Source organism: Geotrypetes seraphini, chromosome 7 (genome assembly GCF_902459505.1).
Source record: "Geotrypetes seraphini chromosome 7, aGeoSer1.1, whole genome shotgun sequence".
In the NCBI taxonomy this organism is placed as follows: Eukaryota; Metazoa; Chordata; class Amphibia; order Gymnophiona; family Dermophiidae; genus Geotrypetes; species Geotrypetes seraphini.
The window spans coordinates 9,008,926-9,036,766 of NC_047090.1; the positions used below are offsets into that span (position 1 = coordinate 9,008,926).

At 45.4% G+C, this 27,841-nt stretch overlaps 2 protein-coding genes across 4 annotated transcripts in view; one reads left to right on the plus strand and one right to left on the minus strand.

Moving 5' to 3' along the window:
• Window positions 1-15,999, plus strand: part of TIMP3 (TIMP metallopeptidase inhibitor 3) — a 45,262-nt gene extending 29,263 nt beyond the window's left edge. Inside the window, exons 2-5 of the mRNA XM_033951196.1 lie at window positions 1,557-1,639; window positions 4,512-4,623; window positions 7,427-7,548; window positions 11,943-15,999. Coding sequence (XP_033807087.1) covers window positions 1,557-1,639; window positions 4,512-4,623; window positions 7,427-7,548; window positions 11,943-12,140 — 515 coding nt within the window. The 3' untranslated portion in view covers window positions 12,141-15,999. The remainder of the gene's footprint in view (window positions 1-1,556; window positions 1,640-4,511; window positions 4,624-7,426; window positions 7,549-11,942) is intronic.
• The window catches only part of SYN3 (synapsin III), a 211,938-nt gene that overhangs the window by 114,056 nt on the left and 70,041 nt on the right, over window positions 1-27,841 (minus strand). For all 3 annotated transcript variants that reach the window (XM_033951194.1, XM_033951193.1, XM_033951195.1), the window contains exons 5-6: window positions 27,319-27,475; window positions 24,237-24,326 (exon numbers count right to left, since the gene is read on the minus strand). In XM_033951194.1, the coding sequence (XP_033807085.1) occupies window positions 24,237-24,326; window positions 27,319-27,475 (247 nt within the window). The remainder of the gene's footprint in view (window positions 1-24,236; window positions 24,327-27,318; window positions 27,476-27,841) is intronic.

Genomic DNA, 27,841 nt, shown 5'->3' on the forward strand with positions numbered 1-27,841 from the left:
AAGTTTATATACCGCATCATCCCCATGGAAGTAGAGCTCGGCACGGTTTACAAGAACTTAAAATGAGAAAGGGTAGGAAAAGGTTTACATAAGTTTATAAATCGAGTGGGAAAGTAAGGGAAAAGAGATTACATGTTAGAGAAGAGCCAGGTTTTTAGTTGCTTGCGGAATAAATGGATGGAGCTCAGGTTTCGCAGCGGGATAGTGAGGTCATTCCAGAGACCTGTGATTTTGAAAAGAAGTGATTTTCCTAGTTTACCTGCATGGAGAATACCATGAAGGGAGGGGAAGGATAATTTTAATTTGTGGGCGGTCCTGTTGGAGTAGGGGTACGAGGAGTTAAAAGAAAGTGGGATTAGGGAAGGAAGGATGCCGTGAATAATCTTAAAAGCCAGGCAAGAGCATTTGAATTGGACTCTGGAGATCACTGGGAGCCAGTGAAGATTGGCCAGGAGTGGGGAGATGTGGTCAGATTTATGTTTTGCAAAAATCAGCTTGGCTGCCGTGTTCTGAATAAGCTGGAGTCTTTGGAGGCTTTTTTTTGTTAAGCAAAGGTAAATGGCATTACAATAGTCAAGTTTGGAGAGGATGATGGATTGGACAAGGATGGCAAAATGATTTTGGCGGAAGAAGGGTCTTGCTTTCCTTAGCATGTGGAGGCTGAAAAAGCATGATTTTGTCAGGGAGTTGAGGTGGTCGTTGAGAGAGAGAGAGGAATCGATAATGATGCCGAGGACCTTGCTTGAGAACTCAAGGTGTAAGGCAGAGCCTGAGGGTAGTGCGAAGAGGGTGGCAAGTGTTCTAACTTTTGGACCCCTTGGAAGATGTTTTATCGAAACACGGACTGTCGGGTCCTTGTTCTTCGTGTTTGATTGAAATAAAGACTTGGTACAAAGTACACGTCTCTGCAGTATTTTCCCTTTGGATTTGAGATTATTTGTATGCAATGCCTCCACTGTATGCAAATAGATCGCATGCATATTAATTGGAGACATCCTGAAAACCCGACTAGACTCGGGCTCTTGAAGACCGAGGTTGGACAGTCCTGTGCTAAACATTTAGTGAATACGTACCCTTAACCAAGGTTAATGTGGTCAGTTTGTTTGTGCTGAACAATGTCCTGTTTTGGTCTCTTTCTGAGAGTCACCTCTAACATTTGCTGCTTCTCCTTTTCACTTCTGTATTCACCCCCACCCCCTCCATGTGCAGATCCAATACTTCTCCATCATTTTTCCATAATTTGAACTGCAAGCACCTCCAGCAGCCTGAAGGAAGGAAAGGAAAGAGGTAGCCTGCTCAATCAAACTGCATCAAGCAAATACAGTAGTAAATCAAAAAAAAGCACAGCTGTAGAGCCGGGGGATTCTCCGAATCCCCTGAAGGCCCTGGTGGCACGCAAATGGCTGCAGACCTTATTCTGCTGAATTGGAGCTCCTTCCGAATCATTTTAGTTGTGTTTTATCAGAATGAGACCAGTCTGTGTCAATGGAAAAACTCACACAGGGCAAAGGTTGCAAGATCAGATGCTAACCCTGTGTTTCTTTTCTCTGCAACAGTAATCCGGGCCAGAGTGGTGGGAAAGAAGTTAATAAAGGATGGACCCTTTGGGACAATGCGGTACACTGTCAAACAGATGAAGGTGAGTAGACTTCTACCCTGTGTCCTAGCGCTGTCCTGCTAAGATCATAGTACTCCCTGTCGCCATCTTGTGCTTACCCAGGGACAAGCAGATTTCCTGCCAGTCCAGTGGAGGGACTGGAGCCACTGGGGCCCAGACATTCTGATTAGAGAATGACACGGTGACAAAATTCGTCACTGTTCCTGTCCTCGCGGATAACCGCGGGAAACCATTGTTATGTCATTCTTTAAGGAGAGAGGGAAGAATCAGAGTATGAATGGCCACAACCACTGACCCTCAACCTTTGCTTGAAGAATGCTGGTGTAGAAGGACTGAGGTTGAAATAGACACTAGAAAATGACATGGGATTATTTCCCGCGGTTATCCGTGGGTACGGGAACGGTGATGAATTTTGTCACCATGTCATTCTCTATGCTTGCTGTGTATGACATGCTTCTTCTGCTCTTCTGCCTTCACCTTGGGTTTTCAGCGTTACCACATTGAATATACATGAAGCAGATTTGCGTACAGTGGGTGTTCAGTATATGTACACTTTTTCTCATCAGTTTTTGATGTGGCAATCCTGAAAACCCAAATTGCTAGTTGAGCCGCCAGGAGAGGGTTAAGAAGCACTGATTTATGGTTACCAGGAACCCACTACATAATGCTCCAAACGCCACACTGAGTAACAAAGAGATTCTGACATGTCCAGGGGTCGCTGTAGTTTCATTCTAGGCCCCTTTTTTTTTTTTTTTAACACTAAAACTAACTTTACATAAAAAGTAACTTAGTAACACAGAAAATGGGATCCACATGGTCCATCCAGAGCCCCAGTTGTCAAAAGCAAAATATATATTGGAAATTGAAATCATTTGCCGGGGAGACCCTTCCACAGTAAGTCTGCTCCAGATGTTGAATGCTGAAAACCATGGAAGAACAGGTTAAGCGGTGTGCAAGAGCCTGGAGTGGCTGGTAAATTTCCGGAGGGGGAGGCTTGTACTCGGGGTTCTTCACTTCTGTCTTAGCTTTTTCTATTTGCTGAACTGTCTTGTTTTTGGAGTTCCTCCGCTGGACTGTGGGTAGAAGATGGGCTAAGGATGGAACTATAAACTTCAATCCTTCTAAAAGCCTTACAAAAATAACCCATCTTCTGAGGCAGTGGAAAAAGTACCTGCCAAAGAAATTTGGGAAGATCCCAAGAATCTTCATCTGTAGCTGGCCACAGCTGTAAATCCCTCCAAGGATGCTCTGTAAATTCTTGTCCCGTTCGCTGGGTGAAGTGTGAGCGTTTGGGTGCACACTTCTACCAAGCTTTGCTAGGTGCCCACAAAACTGCTCCTGTCCAGGGGAAAACTTTGCTTTTTGAAGCTTATGTAAACCAGACATGTCTGACTTAAGGGGCAAGCCAGTGAGCACTAGCTTAGGATGCTGGAATAAAAGGCACCAAAGCCCATCTTGCCCTTCATAGCAACAGGAGCTGCAGCAGGTTTGAAAAGTGAGAAGAGGCTCTGGTGTTTCCAACCAACAACACAAAATAAAGGGGGAATTTTATATTTCAAAAATAGGGAGCTAAAAAAAAAAAAAGAAACATTCAAACGTAATAAAGTTATATGACTCCCCCCTATACGTGCATAAATAACTTTTTGTGAAATCGCTCAAAAGGAAATATGCTCGGAGACCTGGAGAATGCTTCCTCGTATACAGCCTCTCCATCCAGTCATCGCATATATTTGTTAGTAAATCTCTTACATTCTCTTAGAGATACGAGCCTTAGATATGTATTATCCACGTTCAAAAAATGATAAAGCGCATCTCAGTTTAAAGGTTCCAAAGTAATGTATCATTTTGTCCCTGCGTCAGGGAACCTCACTATTGAAAGGTAGACGCATTCAAAAAAGACAGGCGCAGGTCTCTAGTGCTTTTTATGATGAAAAACCCGTCATTTGCCAGGGAAAGCGGCTATTTAATCCTAGGGAATGAGTGGTAAAGAAAGGGATGGATCTACACTTTGGAAATCTGCCGGTTACTTGTGGCCTGGATTTGGCTTTTGCCCAGTACAGAATGCAGAGCCCGGTGAACTTTAGTCTGAGCCAGGATGGCAAACTTTGGAGGTCTCTTACTAAAGGTTAGTGCACGTTATCTGCAGCAGAGCCCAAAAGAATAAAAGGTGCTAATCTTTAGTAGACGACCTCCTATGATTTTTTTAAAGAATGCTCTGCTCTGCTTGACGCTACTGCTTCCTTCCCAGGCCTGGCCTTTGTAAGTGACTGTAAAGAGGGTACAGGAAGTTTGGTCTTTCTCTGTTACTCTCCACTGCATGCTCCCCAGGCCTCGATTTTTAACCCACCATTTGGGCTGGTGGTGGTCTCCTAGGGTTACCACATGGCTCCAGAAAAAGGAGGATGGATTGAGACATCCAGATTTTACTTCCATTGCTTTTGGTGGCAGTAAAACCCAGATGTCTCAATCCATCCTCCTTTTTGTGGAGCCATATGATAACCCTACTACAGTCATGTAAAACCCCTCACCAGCCACTTCCTAGACTTGAACATAAGAATAGCCTTACTGGGTCAGACTAATGGTCCATCAAGCCCAGTAGCCCATTCTCACTATGGCCAATCCAGGTCCCTAGTACCTGGCTAAAACCCAAGGAGTAGCAATATTCCATGTGACCAATACAGGGCAAGCAGTGGCTTCCCCCATGTCTCTCAATAACAGACTATGAACTTTTCCTCCAGGAATTTGTCCAAACCTTTCTTAAAACCAGCTATGTACTAGTCTATGAATGAAAGCAACAAGGCAACATATGCTTTGTAAAGGGCATTTTTTACAATTTAGGACTTCTAAAAAAAATCACTCCAAATTCCTCACTTTTACCTGCCTTTATTCTTAGATGTATCGAGGTTTCAGCAAAATGCCGCATGTGCAGTACATCTATACAGAGGCCTCTGAGAGCCTCTGTGGTGTGAAGCTGGAAGTGAACAAGTATCACTACCTGATCACAGGTAAGTTACTCCTTTCCACAAATACCTTATGATGGGCCAGGGTATAGTTTTGGAATATAGCATCAAGCTATATTTTTCAGAAATGAATTGACCTATTCTCAACACCTAAAGTATCTCCATCTCCATCCCAGAAGCATTCTTCACAGCTCTCTCCTTTCCACTCCAAAAGGACCCGCATATAATACCTACCACCATAGATAGTGGAACACTTGTTTGGGGGAGGGGCCCCCAATAGCTCCACCCTAGACTTCTCTCTGGCTCCCAGCTCCCCAACCTACATCCACCCTGGACATGGATTTTAAATCTTTGGGGAGTGAGCGAGCCCGCTGCCATCGGCCTGCTCTGGATGCTGTAGAATGAAGCCTTCCAGGGCAGGCCGATGGCAGCAGGCTCACTCGTTGCCGCTGCTCGAAGATTTAAAATGAGAACGGGTGAGGAAGCGGGAGAGTCATCTCTTGTTTGGGGAGGGGGCATGGCCCCTGTGGCCACCCCTTTTCTGCCACTCATGCCTTAGAGCTGATTGCGCCGCTTATGTTAAGGACCCCACAAAAGCAGTTTTTTGGTATGTCTGGCTCACTGCAGTCTGCTCATCTTGTTCTGCTCCTAGGTTTAAAACCAAATTTCTGTTTTGGTTGAAAATGCTTGAGCGTTTCCTCCCCCCTCCCCCCCCCCCCCCCGGCAGGCCCTCTCCTGGACTTTTATTGGCAGGATAGTGGATGTGATTCACTTGCTTCTGTGCCGGGCCAGTTCCTCTTTCAAAATGGCTGATAGGTAGGCCCGGTGGCAGGGCAGGACTGGGACAGAGGCCAAGCTCGTTTTGTTTTCAGATTTTGGGTTTTGACTGAAATAGAGCTGAAACCAAAGACACTGGTTTTGGTTGGGCGCTATCTCCGATACTCTCTCATCTGTCGCCTCCTGCCATTTCAAGCTATTCCTTATGTCCTCATACTGTAGTTTTGATTTTATAAGTCAAAAGGTATAATGAAACACAAATTCTTAAAGCTAAAACTAATTTTGATTGGGTAAGAGCTGATGCCGTGGTTGGGAACAGCTTTAAGTGCAGACTAATTGTGCAATCTGTTTGTGTACCAGGTTACCAAGTATACTGATGTATTAATGCAAGCCTCCCCCCATGATGTGTATTCTGTTTTTCAAGGTGGTCTAGTGTTACATTCTAACTGGAAAGGCGGCCGTTTTGCTGCTTGAATTCAGCTATGAGTAGTTCAGCTTGTACACAGTCATTCTCTAGGGCATAAAGCCTGTGGGTTAGGGTTGTAATTCACTGCTGTGGACAACAAGAGACAGATGAAATTACAAGATGTTTGGTAGAAAGCCGTGAACTCCGCGGTTCAGCACACTATACTTATTGAGCTCATGCAAGTGAAACTTCCCCACTTTGAAGCGGGGTCTGGAGTTCACCGTTTCCTTAAACTACATGGGTGACTTGTGACGCCGTAGCCATGAGGGGGTTTTCTAGGATTGAGGCAGGAATGTGCACATGATGGCTTTGCAGTATTAGCTCATCCATGAAAGCTAAATGTAGCACACGTAGAGAGAGAGAGAGAGCCTAGTAATACAACACGAGACCCCCTTCAAAGGAACACACCGTAATGTAACGTAGATATCACCTAGTCAAGAGACTTGCAGTAGGGTTACCGGCTGTCTGGATTTCCACGGACATGTCCACCTTTTCGAGGGGGTCCAGACGGCTTTTCAAAACCCGGCACTTTGTCCGAGTTTTGAAAAGCTTCCTCAAAATCGTGTAGGGCGGGACTGGGGTGTAACGGGCAGGCCTGGGAGAGGGTCTAGTAAAATCTGGTAGAGAAGTCCAGCAGTCGGGGATCTGCAGTACACCATCACCAGGCCTTTACTTAGAGGCACAGTTTGGAACCCCATCTCTCACCTCGGCTTTCTGCTGACTTCCTTCTCTGCTTTGACTACAGCCATCCTGGTTCTACAGTACTGCCATTGCAGGATTCCTAGCCTGGTGATTTCGCACCATCACCGAAATGTTTTCTTAGGAACAAAAATGGAGAGGACGTTGTTCACTATTGTGTATTTTAGGCACTGATGACGGGGAAAGCAAGAGTTAAGGGTAGGGTTGCCAGATTTCCTCTTTGCAAAAAGAGGGTCCTTGGCCCCGCCCCCACATGAGCCTCCCCAAGCTCGAAGGCCACATCTGGAAGCCTTCGTGCATGCGCAGATGTTAACACAATGACATCGCATGCATGCGTATGATGTCGTCACAGTGACGGCCGCGCAGGCGCAAAGACTTCCAGATGTGAACTACAAGCTCAGGACTTCCAAAACCCGGACAAACTGCTGGGTTTTGGAAATCCCTCCAGGCACCTGCACAGTCCTCTAAAAAGAGGACATGTACGGGAAAATCTGTACATCTGGTAACCCTATTTAAGGGGCTAGTAGCTGGAAGCTTGTGGATATTATATGGGGAGAGGAAAGTCAAGAGTTCAAATCCCCCCTGAAGCTCCTTGAGACCTTGGGAAAGTCATTTCTTACCATTTACCAATCTGTTAATTTGTCTTACTGAGAAAAATGACGCTTGCGTTAATGCATGTTGCTAAAAAAAGGTAGACTGTAACCTCTGGGGACAGGGAAGTACTTTCTGTTACAATAGGTAACTTTCCTTCCGCCAACACTAAGGTGGTGTGACCTTAATTCAAAATCTACTTTGGTGTGCACACTCCATCCTGGCCTTCTACCATCTCTGCCTAAGTTGGTTTCTCTGCATCAGTCTTTTTGGTTCAAAGAGACGACAAAACCTTTCTGTGTTGCTTTATTTCAGGCCGAGTGTTTGAAGGGAAGGTGTACACCGGCCTGTGTAACTTAATCGAGAAGTGGGATCACTTGACCTTGGCACAGCGCAAAGGGCTCAACTATCGGTACCATCTTGGCTGCAGCTGCAAGGTAAAGATTTGTCTCGGCTTTTTTAATGAAGCCAATGGTGAATGTTTGGTAGCACCATGATAGTTGAGTCTAAACCACTTAGATTTACCTTTTGGTTTTATATTTGTGGTATATTAAATAAATGGAACTTGAGATCATGGGTGAACCACCTATATAGTGCAAATGCCCCAAAAATGGGGAGGGGATGTTGTCAGAGAACCAGCCATATTTTCTCTTTCAACATAACAGCTGAGCTGAGAGTGCTTTGCATGGTCGCAGGCTGCCTTTTTTTTCTTATCTCCAGCAGCTGAATTAGATTTGACATCTGAACTGGGACTTGAACTCAGCAGCGAGCTAAAAGCCGCAATCCTCTGGGCCATCTTGCCCTAAAGGAATAGGTATAATTCTTCTCCCACTTTCCACTGCTTCACGTCTCATCTCCCAAGCGCTGGGGAAAGGGGAGGGGTAGGTCTTATTCCCTTTTAGCTTTAGAAATGGAAGCTGGCAGGAGTGCTGAATCCACGCTGCAGAAAGGTGCCAGAATATTCCCTGTAAAAGACAAGCAGGCCCCCTTGCAAAGAGGAAATGTCTTTATTTGCACTACAGCCAGCCGAAGAGAATGGGGATACCCATGGGAAAGCAAATACCCCTGGGATACTGCAGAAGGCATTGACCAAATCTCAAAATAGCGGCAAGCGTGCCTCAACCCTTTGCCAGACATTTCTGGTTTGGAACTGGCCCAGAATCTTAGCGGAGCACTGGCCCCCTCCCCCACAAAGGCCATGTGTGAAGGGTAGTCGAGGCTTCCTTTCTGTCTAGAAACACTTTGGATCTTCTGAATTCTGGGCACGGCACCCACTGGGTATTATAAACAGGCCCCTCAATGCATAAAGGGTTCTCAAACTCTCTTCCTCCCCCCCCCACCCTTGTACAGCTGCCCTGTGCTGTGATGCAGTTTTCTCTTTTAGCACAGTAAGGTGATATGTTCTCAGAAAGGAACCTCATCCCCTTTGCTATTCTAGACGGACTTTACAGGTGTGTGGGCTAGAGGTGTGTATTTGTGAACATATATTTGATTTAACTTATAGTGAGTGCAAATCCCTTGACACATGTGTACCGATGAATTAGCATACACCAATCAATTGTGCACAGTAGTCATCTGACCCCATCCTCATAATAGTACTAATTGTAATGCCATTTTTCCCCCATTCATTTTTCATATATACATACAATATAATCTTATTAACAATACAAAATTAAACTACACTGTGTGCTTTTCAACATTCATTCCTACCAGAACACCTGGCCTTGGTCACACATGCAAAACACAGTTAACTCTATGCAAATACAGGACCACAAACTAAAAGTACTAATATAGACAACTGAACCCCTAAGATGCCAGATTCTACTTGCAGAGAAATAGAAAACAATTTCTCAAAACTGACCCATTTCAAATCGCTAAATTGAAAAGAAAATCATTTTTCCTACCTTTATATTTCTAATCATTTTTCCCAGGCTCTGGTTGAACTTCCTTCTTGTCTGTGCTCTTAACTGTGTTTCCAGGGCTGCCTTAGCCATTTGCTGTTTTTCTCTCCTTCACTTCCTGCCCTACATTCATCTTTGGCATTAACTTTTAACATTCAACTTTCTGTTTTCTTCTCACAATCCATCTACTTTTTCATGGCTTCCCTTCCCATCTATCCATGTGTACCATCTCCTCCCTCTTTCTTCGCCCCTATTCCCATCTATCCATAAGCATTTCTTCTATCTTCCCTTCCACAGCCACAACTGTGTATCATTGCCTCCCTCTCCTGTGGTCTGACAGCTCTCTTTCCCCTCACCCCCTAGGGTCTGGCTTCTCTCTCACTTCTTCCATCACCCTTCTCTGGAATCTGACATCTCTCCCTTCCTTGAGTCATCTGTCCTCCCTCTAGTCCTCTTTTCTGCCCCTTGCAGTACAACATCTCCCCTCCCCCCAGTGTGCGTTTCCCCCTGCTCTCATCTTTCCCCACCCCGACCCCTAGACTAACTTAAAACCACTCCAGGAGGTTCCGCAGTTCAGGCACTTCTTCCCCTTCTGTCCATCTCCTTCTCGGTCTCCTTTCAAAGTCAAAATCTTCTTTTTTTTCAGAGAGGCCCTGGTGCGGCAGCCATTCTCACAGGCTGCCGGTACTGCTCCGAAGCTTTTCCTCTACCGCAGGGGTCTCAAAGTCCCTCCTTGAGGGCCACAATCCAGCCAGGTTTTCAGGATTTCCCCAATGAATCTGCATGAGATCTATGTGCATGCACTGCTTTCAATGCATATTCATTGGGGAAATCCTGAAAACCCGATTGGATTGTGGCCCTCAAGGAGGGACTTTGAGATCCCTGCTCTACCGCAATTCGCCCAGGCAGAAACAGAAAGTTGCATCAGAGGGAGGCGGATCATAGCAGATGGAAAGCTCCAAGGCAGCACCATTAGCCTGTGAGTAGCTGCCATGCTGGGGCCCTCTGTAAAAGGTTTTGCTTTTGAAAGCCTGGGAAGGCAATAGCATACTTAGTATATTTGATACCCGGAGCCAATCAATTTTTTAATACCCCCCTCTATATAAAAAAAATATCTTTTTAGTAATAATCCATGAGTCGCACAACAAGGGTGCACCTAGGAAAAGGCAGCATCTTACACACTGCAGTGAGCACTAGAACACCAACACACGCATTGTAAATCGAAACAAGCCAGATTAATACGGCCCAATCCTGCACAGTCAATGCTAATAGAAAACAATGTCCTTTTCATATATACAGAACACAAGATACACCCTCGCCCAGTATGGAATAAGTAATCACAAACTAAAAATAGAAATATGTAGACCAAAAGTTAAACTGAACTGCCAAGAAGCCAGACTCTGCATACAGTGCAAATACCACAGAAACAGTGCAAAATATAAACATAGCAGGTGGTGGTTGTCAGTTTTTTCAAATTTACAATCACTACTTTACAAATTAACAAACAGAAATAAAGCAAAAATGGAAAATAAGAAAATACCATTTAATTTTTCGATTAGCTTTCAGAGGCCAAAACCTCCCTCTTCAGGTCAGCATAGTATAGTGCTGTTATGGTATCTTGTCCTGACCTGAAGAAGGGGATTTGGACTCCGAAAGTTAGTAAAAAATGTATTAAGATTAGTTCACTAAAAAGATTACCTTAGTTCCATTTTCTGTTTATAAACGTTTATCAATCCAACTAATTTATTTTATTCTAAAGCAACAAAAAAAATCTTCTTTTTTTCTACCTTTTGTTGTTTCTGCTTTAATTATCTACTCTCCTCTCTTCTTTCTATGCAGCATCTGCCCCTTTCATCTCACCTCTGCCCTTCCATTCACTGTTCGCCCTTTCTCTGCCTTCTTTCTCTGTCCACTGTCTGCCCTCTCTCTGTCCCTTCCATATGGCATCTTCCCTCTTTCTATGTCCCTTACTTAAACTATCTATCCCATGCCTCTTCTCTCTCTGCATATGATTAATTTCAGCTTCACTCTCTCTCCATTTTACCATCCCCTATGCTTTTGCATCTCTCCCTCCCCTTCCATGGTCTGGCCTCTCCTCTCCTTCCTTTCCCTTTGGTTAGGCATCTGTCTTCTACTCTTCCCCCCCCCATGCCCTGACATCTCCCTCCTTTCCTTCCATCTCTCCCTCCCTTTCCATGGTTTGCTATCTCCTCTCCATCCTTTCTCCTTGGTCTGGTGTCTGTCTCCTTCCCTCTATGCCCTGGCATATATCCCTCCCCCTCCATGGTTTGGCATTTCTCCTTCCTTTCCCTCCCTCTCCTCTCCATGGACTCCCTCCCTTTCCCCAGGCCGGTGTAGCAATTCTCTTCCCCCCTCCCTCATACCCTTCCGGGTCAGCAGCACAGCATTTATAATTCACTGCTGTCTTCAGTTTCAGGCCTTCTTCTCTGCCAGGTCCTGCCTTTGCGAAAACAGGATTTAGGTGGGACCCAGCAGTGAGGTAGGCCTGAAACCGACGAAAACAGTGAACACTGCTGCTGGAAGAAGTTTGTGATGCCGCTGTGGGAAGGGGAAGGGAGAGGTACACAGATTGGAAGGGGTGCCTACGGCAGTAGCTGTTGCATGTGCATCAATACATAGCTAACAAAACAGGCATGAGAGAGCCCAAAAATGGGAGAGATTCATTCCAACCAAGGATGAACCAACCATTTTTTGATTGTGCCCTTGCTGCGGGTATGGTTTCCAGATCCTTGTCTCTTTAAACCCAGATATTCTCACTGAATTTTACAATTTGAAAACGTTCCCATGATGTCACATTTTTACGGTATGGCTGAATTATCGAGTCTGGTGCGTTGAGAGTTGTATGTATTCTTTCTTGTGTGAAACCACTTTGATATTCAAGGGCTGCTTTCTGCGTTTTCTTCTCACAGATTAAACCCTGCTATTATCTCCCTTGCTTCGTGACGGCCAAGAATGAATGTCTTTGGATGGACGCGCTGTCCACTTTTGGCTATCCTGGCTACCAGTCAAAGAATTATGCCTGTATCAAGCAGAAGGAAGGATACTGCAGCTGGCACCGGGGTTGGGTGCATCCTGACAAAACCATGATCAACGCTATGGACCCCTGAGTGGCCTGGAAGCCACAGCGTGGACAGTGACTCTGGAGCGGTATTAGAACAGCAGTGAAGCTTTAGTACCTAATTTCTTACAAAAGTTTAGCACTTGGAACACCTAAAAAAGTCTGTCATCATATTGAAATGTTATTCTTTTGTAATCACTTTTTTCTGGTTTCACCTATTTCTGTCAGACAACAGCACGGTGTTGGCGTGGGTGGAAAAGGCTGTGTTCTACCCCAGACCCAGCTCACTCGCAGTCTAATCACCATTTAATTTTTTTTTGTTAAATCGTGACATGTTCACACTGGGGGACTTAAAGTTTCCTACTGCAGGCCTGTGATGAAGTGTGTGCCCACTTCCAACGACATCTGTTTTCCTTGCTTGCTAGCTTTTGAATTTTACCTGGTTCGGTGCAGGAGAGACCTAGGGCTGCTTGGGGGCTTAGACGCAATTTACGCAAACTGTAACAGGCTTGCTAAGGCCAGGTGTCAATGAGATCACCTGCCAAAGTGTAAGAAGAGACGACTCATGATTTTCAGTTGCCCAGTAAGAGCACTGGTCATCTGTACTAAGAACCCTGAACTACTTCAGTAACATCACATAAGGGCAGAGCCTTAAATTTTCTCAGCATGCTGAGGGCGAAGCTGGGGAGAAATCCCGCGTACGAGAGCCAGCTGCGAGATGAATCTAGTTCAGTATTGCTCTACAATGTGGGGTGGCTGCAGTGATCACAAAAGTGAGTTTACGCTGATTTTCACTGGTATCTTCTGTAACTGCCCAGGAGAGAGAGAATGACTGTATGTCGGGGACCGTCTGCTCATAGCTGGTTGGCAGATGAGGATTTAGCTGGACATTGTTTGAGGTTGGCTAACCCAGAACCTTGCATACAGGCTTCAGTGCTGGGAATACAGGGCCACTAATTTTGGTTCCATCTGGTCCAGTGGTAGGTAGGTAGAATCCTTGAACTTGAAGCTAAGTTTTCCTGGTAGAAAAGGGGTGCAGGGGTTCCAGTACAGCAGCATAGGATGAAGAGAGAAGGAGGCAGGATTTCAGCCGTTTTGCAAGTGTACAGACTCCTGGCCAACAAGGTCCCGAGTAGGCTGGCAACTAGAACAGAGGCCCTCAGTGCTGTGTCTAGATCCTCCTTTGTAATGCACAGAATATATGCATTCCATATTAATTAGTTTGCAGGATAGGACAGATGCAATTTGTATTTCAGCTCAGTAGAAGCCGATGAGGAAGGAAAGCAGAGCTCTGAGCTGCGTCAGCGAGGCGTGGGACTTTAACCTGGCACTTGTCTCTGGACTAGAAGTGGTTGCATTTGGGTCAGGTGATATAAAATCCACTTAAGCAAATTTAAAATCTCAAGCAATTCATGCTTTAAAGATTTTTTTATTTTCTTTTTGCTTCCTGTAAACTTAAAATGAAAACTAGCTTAGGTGTTGTGATCAAATAATAGATTTAGTCATGAAAGTGAAAATGACGTTCCAAATTCTGAGCTGACTCTGTTAGTCCTTAAGATGGACAGCTGGTCACCATTCTTTCATTTGCTGTGTTTGAACATCAGGTCTGATGCTCAAATTAACCTGCTTGCTCTTCATAAACAAGAAGGTCTAGGTAGGAAAAATTGCCAGCAATGCCGGTTTCAGTTGCGGACACCATGAAAAGTTCCTTTTCTCCCTCGGCAACACTTAGCTTCGTTCCGACCCACTGCTTTAGTCAGGTGCAGCTGTTGATACGAAAACTTCTAAAGTGGAAGAAATGCCACCTCCGGTGGCAGAGCCCTGCTCCCATCACACACGCTCTGTCCTGTTATACACATGATGGGATGTGTGCCAGTTGTTTTCACTTCATTTACACCATGTGGGCCTGGATGAAGTCCTGGGCTTGCCAGACTCCCATGGAATTCGTGTTCCAAAGAGGTTTAACTCCCTGTGTAGCAGCTGGGGTGTTAGGCAAAAACTCCCCCCCCCCAAAATGCATCAGACTGTAACTTATCACATTGTAAGGTCAAATTAAGGGGACTATGAGGTTCAGGGCTCATTACAATTATCTTCAAAAACTTGAGCTCTGTGCAGACATTAAGTTGGAAGCCCTGGTTTCAGCTCTTGTGGTAATAATCTGGTGCCCTGGTTGGTGTTGCCTATGGTTTCCAAAACGGGACAGCCACTAGGACATCAAAGACTGCCTGAGACTGTGCAGTCAACAGGCCAGGCTGTAGGGGAAACTCACTTCAAAGCTGGTGCCTCAAGTCTGTTCCACTGAAGCACAGCCAGGCCGCGGCACTTCCATGCGTCAGAAAAATAATTTTACTCAAAATGTTGTCGGTGATGCTCCCACTTCAAACATGGGCACCAGTTTGAGCCTTGTTTCATGTCCTTTAGCAAGAGCCAATGTCATGCCTTCTGCATCATCCTGCTGTTAACAAGAGGAGTTTTCTGTTTTGTTTCCACTAAAGCTAATATAAATTTTTTTTTAAGGACCAATGTGGGTCAGAAATAGATTCTGACAAAATGGGTCATTGAGTATTTGTGTGATATTTACCAGAATGTGTTGTATCTGTTTTGCTGACCGGTCGCTCTGTATCGTGGTGTCTTCAGCTCATTTCACAGAGCGAAGGGGGTGTTCTCAGCTGGTACTGGATGTGAGGAATGATTCTTTTGCTCAGCTCCTGCCTTTTCAGTTTCACTGTATTTCTTGTCATCTGGACATCTTAGCAATATAGTGGAAGAAATGTAAAATCTAAAGGGGACCGGCCCCAAATCAGACATGAGAATGGAATGACAGCCCCTGGCACCATAACTGTTGTTTCTGGATCCAGGGCCTACGGTTTCGGGGCCTGGTCTGTAGAACGTGCTCAAGGACCCGCTGCAATGACTGAGCTCCATAAAGCGGGAGGGTGGCTATCGTAAGTAAAGCTTTAAGGCAGATCCAGCCCCTACACCAGACCCAACTGTGGTAGAAGTCCACAACCTCAAGAAGGACTGGTGTAATTTAAAAAGAATCGCTCTAACATCCTTCTCAGTAGTATTCACTCCCAATTCACAACCGCCGCAGCTTCCCAGGTTTTGAGGATACCCCCATGAATCTGCTTTTCAAGGATTTTCATAAAAACCTGACTGCAAGGCCTGGGAGTGACTCTAATGAAACAGTTCTGGCAGCTGAAGCCTCTAGCAATCCACATGGGGGCCCTTGGTAGGTGCTTGGATTATCCTGAGATAAATTTGCATATGAGTGGCTGCGGGTTTAGCTCATGCATATTCATTTTGGAGAGCTGCAGCGTCTCCAGAGAAGGTTTGGCGAGTTAACTGACCCACTGATGTTTTTATTTGTTTGCCAAAGGCCAGACTACGAGATAGAAGAGCGATTTTATTGTCACTACTGCTCAAGCCCTTGAAAGCTTGATCTTAAATCAGTTCCAAGGCTAGAATAGATCCAGCGCGCACACAGCATGCAGGCGGCTATGAAAGGAAGGATGCTTTTAACAATGGCACTAGTAACTGGGGGATTTGGCTACAAGGACAGATAATCCTTTCTCTGCTCTGCATATTGTGTTTGGACCCCGAATACAGAAAAATTTGATCTGTTAGTGATGCTGCTGTTCTCATGCATTCTGGGATTTGTAGTCTTTTCTTACTGAAAGGTGGTTGGATAGGAGCTGAAATTGTAAGCCTTTGCTCCCTCAGCTGTAGATCCAGGATGGGAGAGAGTCACAGCGCCTGTACCACTTCTTTGAACACAGAACGTGTTTTGCTGTGAAAAACACGCGCTTGCACAATTCACAGGAATGATTTGGTTTTGAACAGTGAAACTGAAAAGGGGTGGGGTGTGGATTAACTAATTGAAGCTGTAATTTAAACTCTGGAATTCATGATCAGAGAACGTGGTAAAAGCAGGGTTTAAAAAAGGCTTAAAACACATTCCTAAAAAAAAAGTCCAAAAACCATTACCAAGATGGACTTAGGGAAAATCCACTGCTTAGTTCTAGAATTAGCAGTGAACATAAGACTAGCCTTACTGGTCCATCAAGCCCAGTAGCCCGTTCTCACGTTGGCCAATCCAGGTCACTAGTACCTGGCCAAAACCCAAGGTGTAGCAATATTCCATGCAAACAGTGGCTTCCCTCATGTCTTTCTCAATAACAAGACTATGGACTATTCCTCCAGGAACTTCTCCAAACCTTTTTACCAATCTGTTTTACTTTTTAGGGATCTTGCCACCTGGATTGGCCACTGTTGGAAACAGGATACGGTCCTAGATGCACCATTGGTCTGAGCCAGTAGGGCTATTCTTATCTGAGCCAGTGTGACATCATTGCTGAGGCATTATGACATCACAATCTCAGCTCTGGAATGTTGCTACTCTTTGGGATCTTGCCAGGTACTTGAGACCTGGGTTGGCCACTGTTGGAAACAGGATACTGGGTTTGATGGATTTGTCAAGTCTGTCCTAGTGAGGTGATGCTTTTATTCTTATCCAGTATCAGTTGGGGAATGTAGACAGACATAGCATCTTCCTGCAGTTCATTCACTTGTCGTATAATTGAATACTTTTTTTATTATCCAACACACTTAAGTATTTAAATCAAATTATTGTGAAAATCCTTTTTTATTTTATGGCTTGAATGATGATGATTTGTATGTGCCTTAGGCAGTAGAGTGTCTGCGCATTTAAATGAAATATAAATTAATGTTATTTTCATATAAAAGAATTCCATTTTATATTGTAGAGAATAAAATTATTATTGATGCTTTGAGGCTGACTGTACTAAAGCATTTCTCCATTTTATGTCAAGGGGAAAAACACTTTCAATATTTTATCCCTAAGAGATTAAGCTGAGGGCGAAGGATGGCGTTCTAGATCCTGGCGCTTGCAGAATCTATTCAATGAGATGGCGTCACAAAGGAAGAGGGGGAAAGAGTGATAGCAGCCATAGACCACGAGGCACCTTCCTGAGCACTGGCGGAGCGAGGGTGGATAGGGCCCTTTCTCCATCCCCCTTTAGCTTCCATGGCGCAAGCAGCAGCTCCAGTTTGCTTCCTATGCTGGCAGTGACTTACTCTCTGACATCGCTTGCTAATTGCAGGACCCAGAAGTAATGTCAGAGAGGACCGCCGAGGTTGGCATCAGCCGTTCGGGCCAGTGAAGAGCTAGAGGTGGGGGGCAGAGAGGAGGAGAGGTGCCGGCGGTCCCCCCTCCTCCTTACTACACCACTAGTGGGCAAGGTAGAATGACGTTGCCACTAGGCAATGACAGAAATGCAATGTACAGTATACACACTAGGCTACCATTTTGAAATTGATACCAACACAAGGGTTGCCACTGCACCCAAGCGGGTTGGAGGTGTAGAATTCACCGGGATTGTTCAATTGAAGGTCTCGACCTGAACACCACAGCTAGGGGTGGTGAGTAGGTTGGGAGATGGAGGGCAGCTCCCACTTTGTAAGGATTCTGTCTTCTGCAGGGCTTTAACACAATGTTCGGCACAACTACAGAGCCTTCGAAGGCCCACATCAGATGATCCAGTTGACTTGCCTACAAGAATGGTCATTCAGTTCATTGCTCACAGGGAGCTGATACTTTGGATGTGCAGAGCTTCCTCAAGGGGGTAGTTTCTGTATTTGAAAATATTAGGCAGCCCTTAATTAAACTGAATGAAAATGTATACTAGCAGTGTAAATGACCAAACCATGCCCATATACCGATGTCGTCTTCCAGACATTTAACTGAACTGGCAAAAAGAGAAGGAGGTTTCCTATTTGGAGCAGTCTTTTGGCCCAAAATGCCAGCCTGTTGCCATCTGTGCCACTCTTCCCTGCTCAGATCTCCATACAGCCTCAACTCAATTTCTTGGTTGCCTCTCACTTCTTGCTCTTTTTTCATTCTCGCTCGTTAGGGTGGGGATTCAAAGGTCCAATATTCATATCTGGAACATGCCAGTGGCTAGAGCTGCTTAATAGCCTTAGAATCCAAGATGGTGCATGGACAGAGGTGGAATTTCTCTCTGGCAACGATGAACTACCTTCTCTGCTTGACAGTATCCAGATAGCACTGGAATGGGGCATGGATGAAGGTGGAATTTATCTCAAGAGCAGTGGTATTCACCCCATGCTCCCACTAACCATGTGGATAGTGTTAGAGCTTGATATCGCCACCATCTGGATCTGCAGTGCTGGCCACTCTCCAGACCAGGACTGAATGGCTGGATTATATGTAACCACTGCTGCCATGGCACAATATTGGGCTGTTGGACTGAACATGAGGGGGAGGAGAGAAGGGAATCTGGCATTCTCCTATCTCCCATATCCTGGACTCAGTCAGGAAGAAGCTCCATTCCTTGTCCTTCAGTTTGTAACTGAGGGAAGTCCCTTCCCTGGAAAGTTGGGTCACCCTAAAGGCAGAGAGAACACATTGGACCTGCTTAAGCTGATCTAGGTACATAAACTACAGTTCATCTGTCCTAGGGTTACCGTAAGGCTCCAGAAAAACGAGGACAGATTGAGACATCTGGGTTTTATTTCCATTGAAAGCAATGGAAGTAAAACCCGGATGTCTTGATCTGTCCTCCTTTTTCTGGAGCCATATGGTAACCCTAATCTGTCTCACTGATTGTCCAGTGGTGACATTAGTTAAGCGAAAAATGGTACCTGTTCATTATCTTGTATTGTCCATCATCTTTGAGAACTTTGGGAGAGGTTATACCCTAATCATATTTAATCTTTTTAATAAGGAAACGTTTAAGGTCTATTTCTTTTTATCCTCATATTGGTAAATGAATACATGAAGTTTAAGCAAACAAACCCACTAAATCTAATCTTTGTAGCTCCTAAACAAAGTCAGTTTTATTTCTGTAAATCCAAAACTGCTGTAATTGTATTGAGTCAATACACTTGCAAGGAGATTTCACGTAAAAAAAAGTAGCTTCTAAAGCCAATACTCGAGATTTCAGTTGAAGAAAAGTCTTTCTGCTTAGTTGAGTGGCTTTAGCTACATCTGGAAAAATCTGTACTAAATCACCACACCATTTTGTTTGTTCTTGAAATAAGTCTTCATAATTAAACTTTTATCCATCTCTGTAGAACAAGTCCATTAAGAGTGGATCTAGTTGACACCAAATCTTGGCAAGCTTCAAGAAAATTCAGTTGGGGCCAACTGATTCACTTCTTGTTCTGCAGAGTTTTTTGTTTTTTTTTTAAATCGCATTGCACCAAGGTGGTTAGTTCTTTTTCCAGATGGGAAGCCCAGATCATTTATAATGTCTCCTGTTAAGGTCCTTCCCTTTGCGGAATCTGGGACGAAGACCCCTAAGATATCGCCTCTCTCACTCGAGATGAAAGCACCCAATTTTCCTCTGTTCTTTTGACCTTGCTGCCTGAGAACTATAACAGTTTTGGCAGTGTGGCAAATTGGTGGTTTTGAACAATGGTGCAGCTGGCTTATAGCACAAGATGAAACAGGCACGCATTGGCCTCTAACCCTCCCCTTCCCAGATCCACACACGTACATACAGAACTGAGCCCCAGGAAAAATTAGCAGTACAAGTGGCAGGAATGTGTTTTGCACAAATGGATCTTGACGTTGCTTTCCAGCTACCCCGAAGATGCAATTTTGTGGAAGGATGGAAGTAGAGGGAGGTCACTGATGAGGCAAAAGACAGAGGGGAGGTTCCCAAACTCATGATGCATGATCAACATACATGTTCCTTTGAGAAACTTTAAACCACTTGGGTACCTTTAGTGGTATCTAAAAGCCTGAGCAAGCTTTGCGACTGAGGTCTGTGTGTCCTAGAGTTTAAATCAAAAAGGCTGGCAATTTCCATAGAGCTAAGTGAGCAATCCACCCCTGACGGAGAGTAAAGGACACTCCAGCTCAAAGAATGGTCCCTTGGGGCTATCGGTAGATCTGTAATTCACACTCTATGGAATATCGTTCAGTGTATAAAGGATGTGTGTGCTGGGAATGCACTAATAAAGAGTGTAGACATCTTCGCTGGAACATTCTGCACAATTTCTCACAGCTATCAGAAACCTGACTACAGATGTAATGTTTGAGTTTAGGTTATTCAAGGGGAAGGGGCGTCTGCCCCGGGCGCAGTCTTCCTAAGTGCGCAGCAACCCCCTCCTCCTCGCCTTGCCGTGCTTACCTCTTGCCTTCCCCTGTACCTTTTTTACTGCCCTGGCGTGAAGATGCTGCCCTCATCGGCGCTCTCTCTGACATCACTTCCGGGACCTGCGCCTAAGAAGTGACATCAAAGGGTGAGCCGACACTGATGTGAAAATGCTGCTTATAGTGGAGAAGCTAAAAAAAAGGGCAGGGAAAGGGAAGGGGGCGAGCACAAGGCTGGGGGGGCAGGGAAAGGGAAGGGGGCGAGCACACGGCCGGGTGGGAGGCAAGGAAAGGGAAGGGGTGAGCACATGGCTGGGGGGGGCAGGGAAAGGGAAGGGGGCGAGCACACGGCCGGGGGGGGCAGGGAAAGAGAAGGGGGCGAGCACACGGCCGGGGGGGGGGGGCAGGGAAAGGGAAGGGGGTGAGCACGGCTGGAGGGGGGAGAGGGGCACTACTGCCCCAGGTACCGCTCATCCTTACTACAGCACTGCCCACAGTGTTAAGCTACTTCCAGCCAGGGGCTGACCTAATCCAGCATTGAGGGCAATCAACATTCAGGTATGTGCGCTGACCTGGCAGTTAGCTGGGCACCAGCCAATATTCAGACTGGCATCCGGCTAACTTGATGCCTAAAGTGAGGGCAGCCACTCAGCACTCTTCATTTTAGTGGACTGAATATTGCTACAGAGAACTGGCTGAGCCCATGTGACACCTGATTCTGGCTGGTTAGGGGAATGGCCGCTTAACGGACTGGCACTGGCGACTGGCCAGCTCAGCAGGGTTGAACTGGGCAGCAGTTTTGAATATCAACTCCACAATGCAAACTTTTTGCAGAAAGGCAGTGGCACCCTTCCTCCGTCCTCTTCACCCCCAGGTTGTGCGCTTGCCTCGTGCTTGTTTAATTTTCCTGTCGTGTCTGCTCTCCCTCTGATATCACTTTCTAGGCGCGGAACCCGGAAGTGACGTCAGAGGGAGCCAACACCGATGCGGGCAGCAAGTTTGTGATGCTGGAGGGAAGGGGGGTCAGGAAGGAACAGGGGGCAGAGAGGAGGACAGGTACCCCCCCACCCCTGCCCTTACTATGCCCCTGCAGAAAGGCCTGTTCCAGCTGTGGGCAGATGCTGAATTAGAAATTTCCTTTTTGGTAGATGCTGCCAGTCTGCACCAAACTGACTGTGGTACACAGCTGGAAAAGGGAAGAGCTTACCACATTCAACCTCAGTTAAGAATGGTGATAATGTTGAAAGGGAACCTGATGGTTACAGCATGACAACGCCATGGCCCGTATTAACAATCTAATCTAATACACAATTTATTAATCGTGCTGTACCAAAAAGGTTCAAGGCGATTTACATTCAAAGAGGCCATAAAATCTAGGAGAAAATACAAAAGCAATCAATAATTAAAATATCATAGCATGAATCTTACAAGTCATGTAAAAAAGTTCTAATGTAAAAAGGTTGATTATTCCAAATTGTAAAGGCAGTGTAAGCTAAAGAGGAATCGAGCCGTGCGTTTATACCGTAGTCCTCTACTGTGGTTTATGTAGTAATAACGTACTACAGAGAACAATGCAAATGAGAAGATGAGCTGAAGAGTCATACGACGAGCTAGTCAAGCTGATTCAAACTTAATTCGCCTCGCAACCGATAACCAATGAAAATTCTTATACACTAATGCAACACTTTCATGTCTTTTTAGACCAGTTTTGATGAAGAATTACAGTAATCAAGTTGAGGTAATACTAACATCTCAACCAACAGTGCAAAATGATGTTCCAAAAAGCACAACTTCACTAGCCTGTTTCCTCATAATATGTCAAATCTTCCTCTATAAATACAAATTTGGGGCAACGTTTACTAAGCTGTGATAGCGTTTTTAGCGCATGCGCTACGTGGCTAGAACGAACACCAGCTCGATGCTGGCGTTAAGGTCTAGCACACTAAAACATTGTGGCAGCTTAGTTAAAAGAGCCCTAGATCTTCAAAAGTAAGAGAAGAACCTAAAAGAATACCCAAAACGTTAGATGTTTTATCTACTTGCAGGGCAGGACCTGATTGTAGGAGCAGAAGCAACTAATGTTACAGGGAGGGGCATTTTCGATAGGTCATTGAAGTCCAACTTTGAACGTTTCCTGCAAAACGTCCAAAGTCGGAGGTGGAAAAATGGCCATTTTTTGGAAATCGCCTCCTTAGACATCTTGGCTGCCAGGACATCCAAATTTGTTTGCCATTTTCAATCACAAAACCATTGAAGTTCCAAATGTCCAAATCCAGACCATTTGGCCAGCATTGTCATGGACTGGCCACATAGACACCACAACAGAGCAGTGGAGCACCTTGGAGGGCACTGCTGTGAACTTCACATAAAGGGTGCCAGAAGTCCATCTCACCAGAATCCCATTAGAATGTATGGTGATCCCTCCCAAACACCTCCAAAACCTGCTATACTCACCTACCTGTCTACCATCCCAATAGCCCTTATGGCTGCAGGTGGTACCTGTATGGTAGTATAGTAGGATTTTGGTGGCCTCACACATTCCACCATAAATGTAGCGGTTAGAGTGGCTTCTGAGCCTTGGTCCTTCTCTCTATGGCTCACTAGCCCACCCTCCAGGCTACTTAAGACACCTGAGTGATGCTCTACTAGGCTTTCCCACATCAGGTGCTGCTGTTGTAGAGACAGGTATGCACTGTTTCATTCAGATTTTTTTGGTGGTGGGAGGGGCTTAATGACCACTGGGGGAGTGTGGGGAGAGGTCCTAACTTAATCCCTCCAGGTGGTCATCTGTTCAGTTTGAGTTTCTTTTTGACACTTGATGCTTTTAAAACAGGTCTAGCGCAGAACGTCTCGCTTCCATCCATGACATTTTGAGAAAGATGCCCAAATCTAAGCATACCCCAAGGCTGCCCAGATCACACACCTCCAACCACTTTACTTTTGGATGCACAAAGGCTAGGATACCTCACCAGATATCCAGAAAGATGGTTTCCAAAATCAGTACTTAGACGTTTTGGTGAGAAAAACATCAGAGTGCCAATTTATGCTGGGTTTTTTTGGGTTTTTTTTACATCTTACTGTTTTGAAAGTGCCCCCCAAGAATTACTTAAAAGTCAAACAGCCCCAGAGACCCCACCATTATCTACAGTCTGGTAGTTCCATAGGTCAGCTTGAAATTGATTTCCAATAAATAAACGGAATGGTTGGTCTACACCACAGTCTCGCAAATTTTTTCGAGCTGGGGCACACTAAACCTAGTGGCCCTGGCTCCAGACACCCGGAAGTGCGCTGGTGTCAGCTTGATGATATCATGCGCATGCGTGACATCAGTGCGCTGCCGTCAGCACATGTGCAAAGGCCCTTCAAACGGGCCTTGCACCGAGAGAAAGACCCGCGCTGGAGAGAAAGGCTGGCAGAGAGAAGAGGTGCCGGTGTTGGGAGATTGCTTACAGGATGTGCTTCTCTTCGCAAAAGGCACGTTCTCTAGACAGTCAGCCGGTGGTGGTACCTCTCCTCTTCCCCAGCGCGGCTGGACTGAAATGCACTACTGTAAAGGTTCAGCAACATCATGTATTAACATTTTCAGCATGAAACATTTTTTCTCCCTTCTTCACGCTATGAGTAAAAGCCCTTTACTGGGTTAACATTTTCCCTGTACCATACTCGAACTGCAAAATATTAATGCACAGTAGGTGCAAAATTCCATGCTAACTGCTCAGGATGTGTCGTGTCCCCTCCAGCTGCCGTACAATAAAGGTCCTTTAGTGCTCATTAAGCAGATTTTGCAATTAGCACAGATGCATTTGATGTCTCCTTTTGCACAAGTGACAGAATGTGATAAATACGGTGTAAAATCCACACCCTTTTTCCTCCCGTAACCTGTCCCCTAAGAGTGAAATTGCACACACTGGCAGGCCAGCCCGGCACGTTAACTGCTTGTCATAACCGCCTTTCAGTGAATCAGGACCTTAATCTCTTTCATTTCCACCCCGTGGTACTCACCATCTGCCTATGGGTCGGGAAGAAAGCTTGCTTCACCAAGGGAAACTTCTCTGCCCCCAGCGCCTGGAAGATCTTGATTAGCTGGGAAAACTGCAATCAAAGAGGGCGAGAGGAGAGGAGAAAGCAGGTGAAAAGGAGAAAAGAGGAATGAACAGGAAAAGTATGACGCAAAGGCCCGGATGCTCTAAACTCACCGGGACTTTAACGATTGGCTTTAAACCAGTGTCAAAGTATTTGACCTACCGATGCACTGGGGTCTTTTCCGTGCTTCCAAGCAGCTTCTGACTCTGCCATGTAAACACAGTAAAATGAAGTCATTTTTATTTAGGGCTACCAGACGTCCGGATTTCACCAGACATGTCCTCCTTTTGAGGACAAGTCCGGGGGCTCTGGACAGCTTTGTCCGGGTTTTGAAAAGAAATCATGTTGGGAGGGGACTGATCGGATGGGATTTCCGTGGGCTTCTGCAAAGCTGTTTGAACATTGATTTCCATTTTCAAATCGGACAATTTACCTGCACCCCAGCGACCCACGGGATTTTAACTGATTTTAGAGCATCTGGGCCAAAGAGAGAGAGAAGAGTGAATCAGGCGTCAGTGTACATTGTAGCCTCTGGGGAATCCAAACTAAAAATAAGACAGATACATGGTCAGGATGGGAAAAGGCTCAGAACGTCAGTCATAGTGTTCAATCACCTGCATGGAGCGGGATCTTCTGTTACTATGTGTACGAAGGATATAACATCAGGAAATCACACAGTCTCTGGATTGCATGGATTTGTAAAGCCCCAAAAAGCAAAGCGCCCGTATGACAGCACGATGCCTCGTACATAAGAACATAAGCAATGCCTCCACTGGGTCAGACCCGAGGTCCATCATGCCCAGCAGTCCGCTCACGCGGCGGCCCAACAGGTCCAGGACCTGTGCAGTAGCCCTCTATCTATACCCCTCTATTCCTTTTTCCAGCAGGAAATTGTCCAATCCTTTCTTGAACTCCAGTACCGTACTCTGCCCTATTACGTCCTCTGGAAGCGCATTCCAGGAAGGTCATTTCTTTCACAAGCACGGGGCGTGCTGTTTTCATTGACACGGTTTTGGTACCCACTGCTATTTATCTGCGGGTGTGGCTCTGTGCCTATTGAGGGGGCTTGGTGCAGGGGACAGCTTGTTCCCAGAAAGACTATCGCTTCTGCAAGGTTCCCACCAGAGGAAGATAACCCCTCACCCCCACCTCGCTTTTTCCCAGTTGATGGAGGAGACCGACCGGGCCAAAGTAACACACTGCAGACTGTTCCCTGCCCTCTCCTGGGATTAGTTATCTCCAATCGGGGTCTGTTCTTCAGACTAAACTGCCTGTATTAATATTTGTATCTCTCTCTCTCTGGGCTAGCTGTTTTTGCTTCTAGATCAGATTACAGTTGGTCTGACTTTGTTACAACAACCCCATTTCATCACCTGCCTCCGCTAATCGCCTCTTCTCTCCCATGGTCAGGGATCAGCACGCAGTCAAATGAATGAAAACATGGCCCTGCCAGTTTGTGGAGGAACAAGCGATGAGGGGGAGATCACTGAACGGATTTAGAACAGCCAGGGTCACAGGAGGGTAGTTTTCCAGACAGAGTGACGAGGTCATTAAAGACAGAGAGGGCCTGATGGTCAAAGAACTTATGCTTTTAACTGCAAGAGTTATGATCAGAAATTGACCTTTTTGAAAATTAGGGCTTGTGTGATTTAACAGCTCTTAGCCTGTTAAATTGCCTGTTTGGGACTGACCAGTAATTTTCAGCAGCACTTAACCAGTGTGCCACTGAAAATAACCAGTCAGTGTTAAACTGAAAAGCAGCTATTCTGGGGTGGTTAAGTGACAACATTGTCAGTCCTGTCTTTGTGCAGTAACCCATAGCTGGTTAAGTGAATAGTGGATGCTGCGGATGGGCCATTTGGCCTTTATCTGCTATCATGTTTCTATGTTTCTATAACCAAAAGCTCTATGATCTCACAATGCAAGTGTTAAGAGCCTTAGCTTATAACAATAATGCTCTATGACATCATAATGCAGGAGAGGAGATGCAAATGTTAAGAGTCTTAGCCAATAGGGAGAGGAGATGATAGTGGATGCTGCGGATGGGCCATTTGGCCTTTATCTGCCATCATGTTTCTATAACCATAAAGCTCTATGATCTCACAATGCAGCTGTAAAGAGCCTTAGCCAATAGGGAGAGGAGGAGCTAGTGGCTGTTGCAAATGGGTATACCTTTTTAAAAAAATACCTTGGTTGATTATGTAATTTTAACTAAACTGATAAACCTTCCTGTATATGCAGAATTTAAGATCACTCTATATTGTAGTGTATTATCCCGAGTTGAGAACCCCTGGTTTAGACCCTAAGAGGGAAGATCAAGAAGGTGACCCAAGCTGGAAGAGGGAGATTCAAAAATGGAGAGATAAGCTGAGCTGAGGAGGGAGAAGACCAGAACAAGTGAGAACGAGATGTCAGAGTACAGCAGGCAGAGGGGTTTGACTCTCACTATCTCCAAATATGAAATTCAAACTTTGCTTAAGCTGGAGAATACAAATGAACAAAAGCTACAGCAGAAGTATGGAAGAGATGGGAGAAAGGTTTAGAAAGAGAGGTAGAAAGTGGGAGCTTTTGGGTTTTTGCCAGGATTGGCCAGCCCACTGGTCTAGATGGACCATTGATCTGACCCAGTAAAGCTATTCTTATGTTGTAATGTGGACAGGTGAGAGCTGATGGGCTGCAGGGGAAGGGGAGAGAGACTGGTGGGAATGGGCTGGAGGGAAGAGGAGGGATCTAGGGCTTCCCCACCTCTTCTTTTAGCCACAGGATTCCCCCTTTTCCTTGCCACCTGCTCTGCGTCTTTAGATGTTGGTTTCTCAAATATGGCCAAAACCTGCCTTTCCATGAAGAGAAGATGGCAATTTATGTGGGGTTCAGCACCTTTAATTGGCTCCTATGGCTGGATGCTTCACACTGTGGGACAGGATGCTAGGTTTGCTGGATCACCTGCCTGACTGGCAAGGCTTGCTGCGTGTTCTTATAACGAACGTGGCGTCTCACTCACCACCCATGGCTTGCTGCAGAAGTTATAGATGGAAAACATGGAATTGACGCTAGGGACTCCACCATAGTGAAAGCCGATAACGATGCTTCGGAAGTCCTCACCTTGTGTCATACTGTACGCATGCTGTCGAATCAGAACAAAGTCTGGCTTGAAGGATCTACAAAAACAAGAATGACAGCCAGATACTTAATATCAGTTTCAGACTAATTGGTTTCTCTTTGACTAGGCAGATGTTTTGGAAACAGATCTTCACCTCTTCCTACTGACGGAAATTACAACTGTAGCTGAAAAAAAAGGTGTTATTTCATTAAGTGACAATTTGCGGAGATGAAATTCTATGTTTTGACGTTGTTTCAGATCATTGATTGAGCCACGTCATTCTCTTCTTGGTTGGGCTGAGAACTTTTCCGCACCCCCTTGTAGATCATAAGAACATGAATGCATTGTCAGAGGTTGTAGTAAGAGCGGATAGTGTAACTGGTTTTAAGAAAGGTTTGGACAAGTTCCTGGAGGAAAAGTTCAT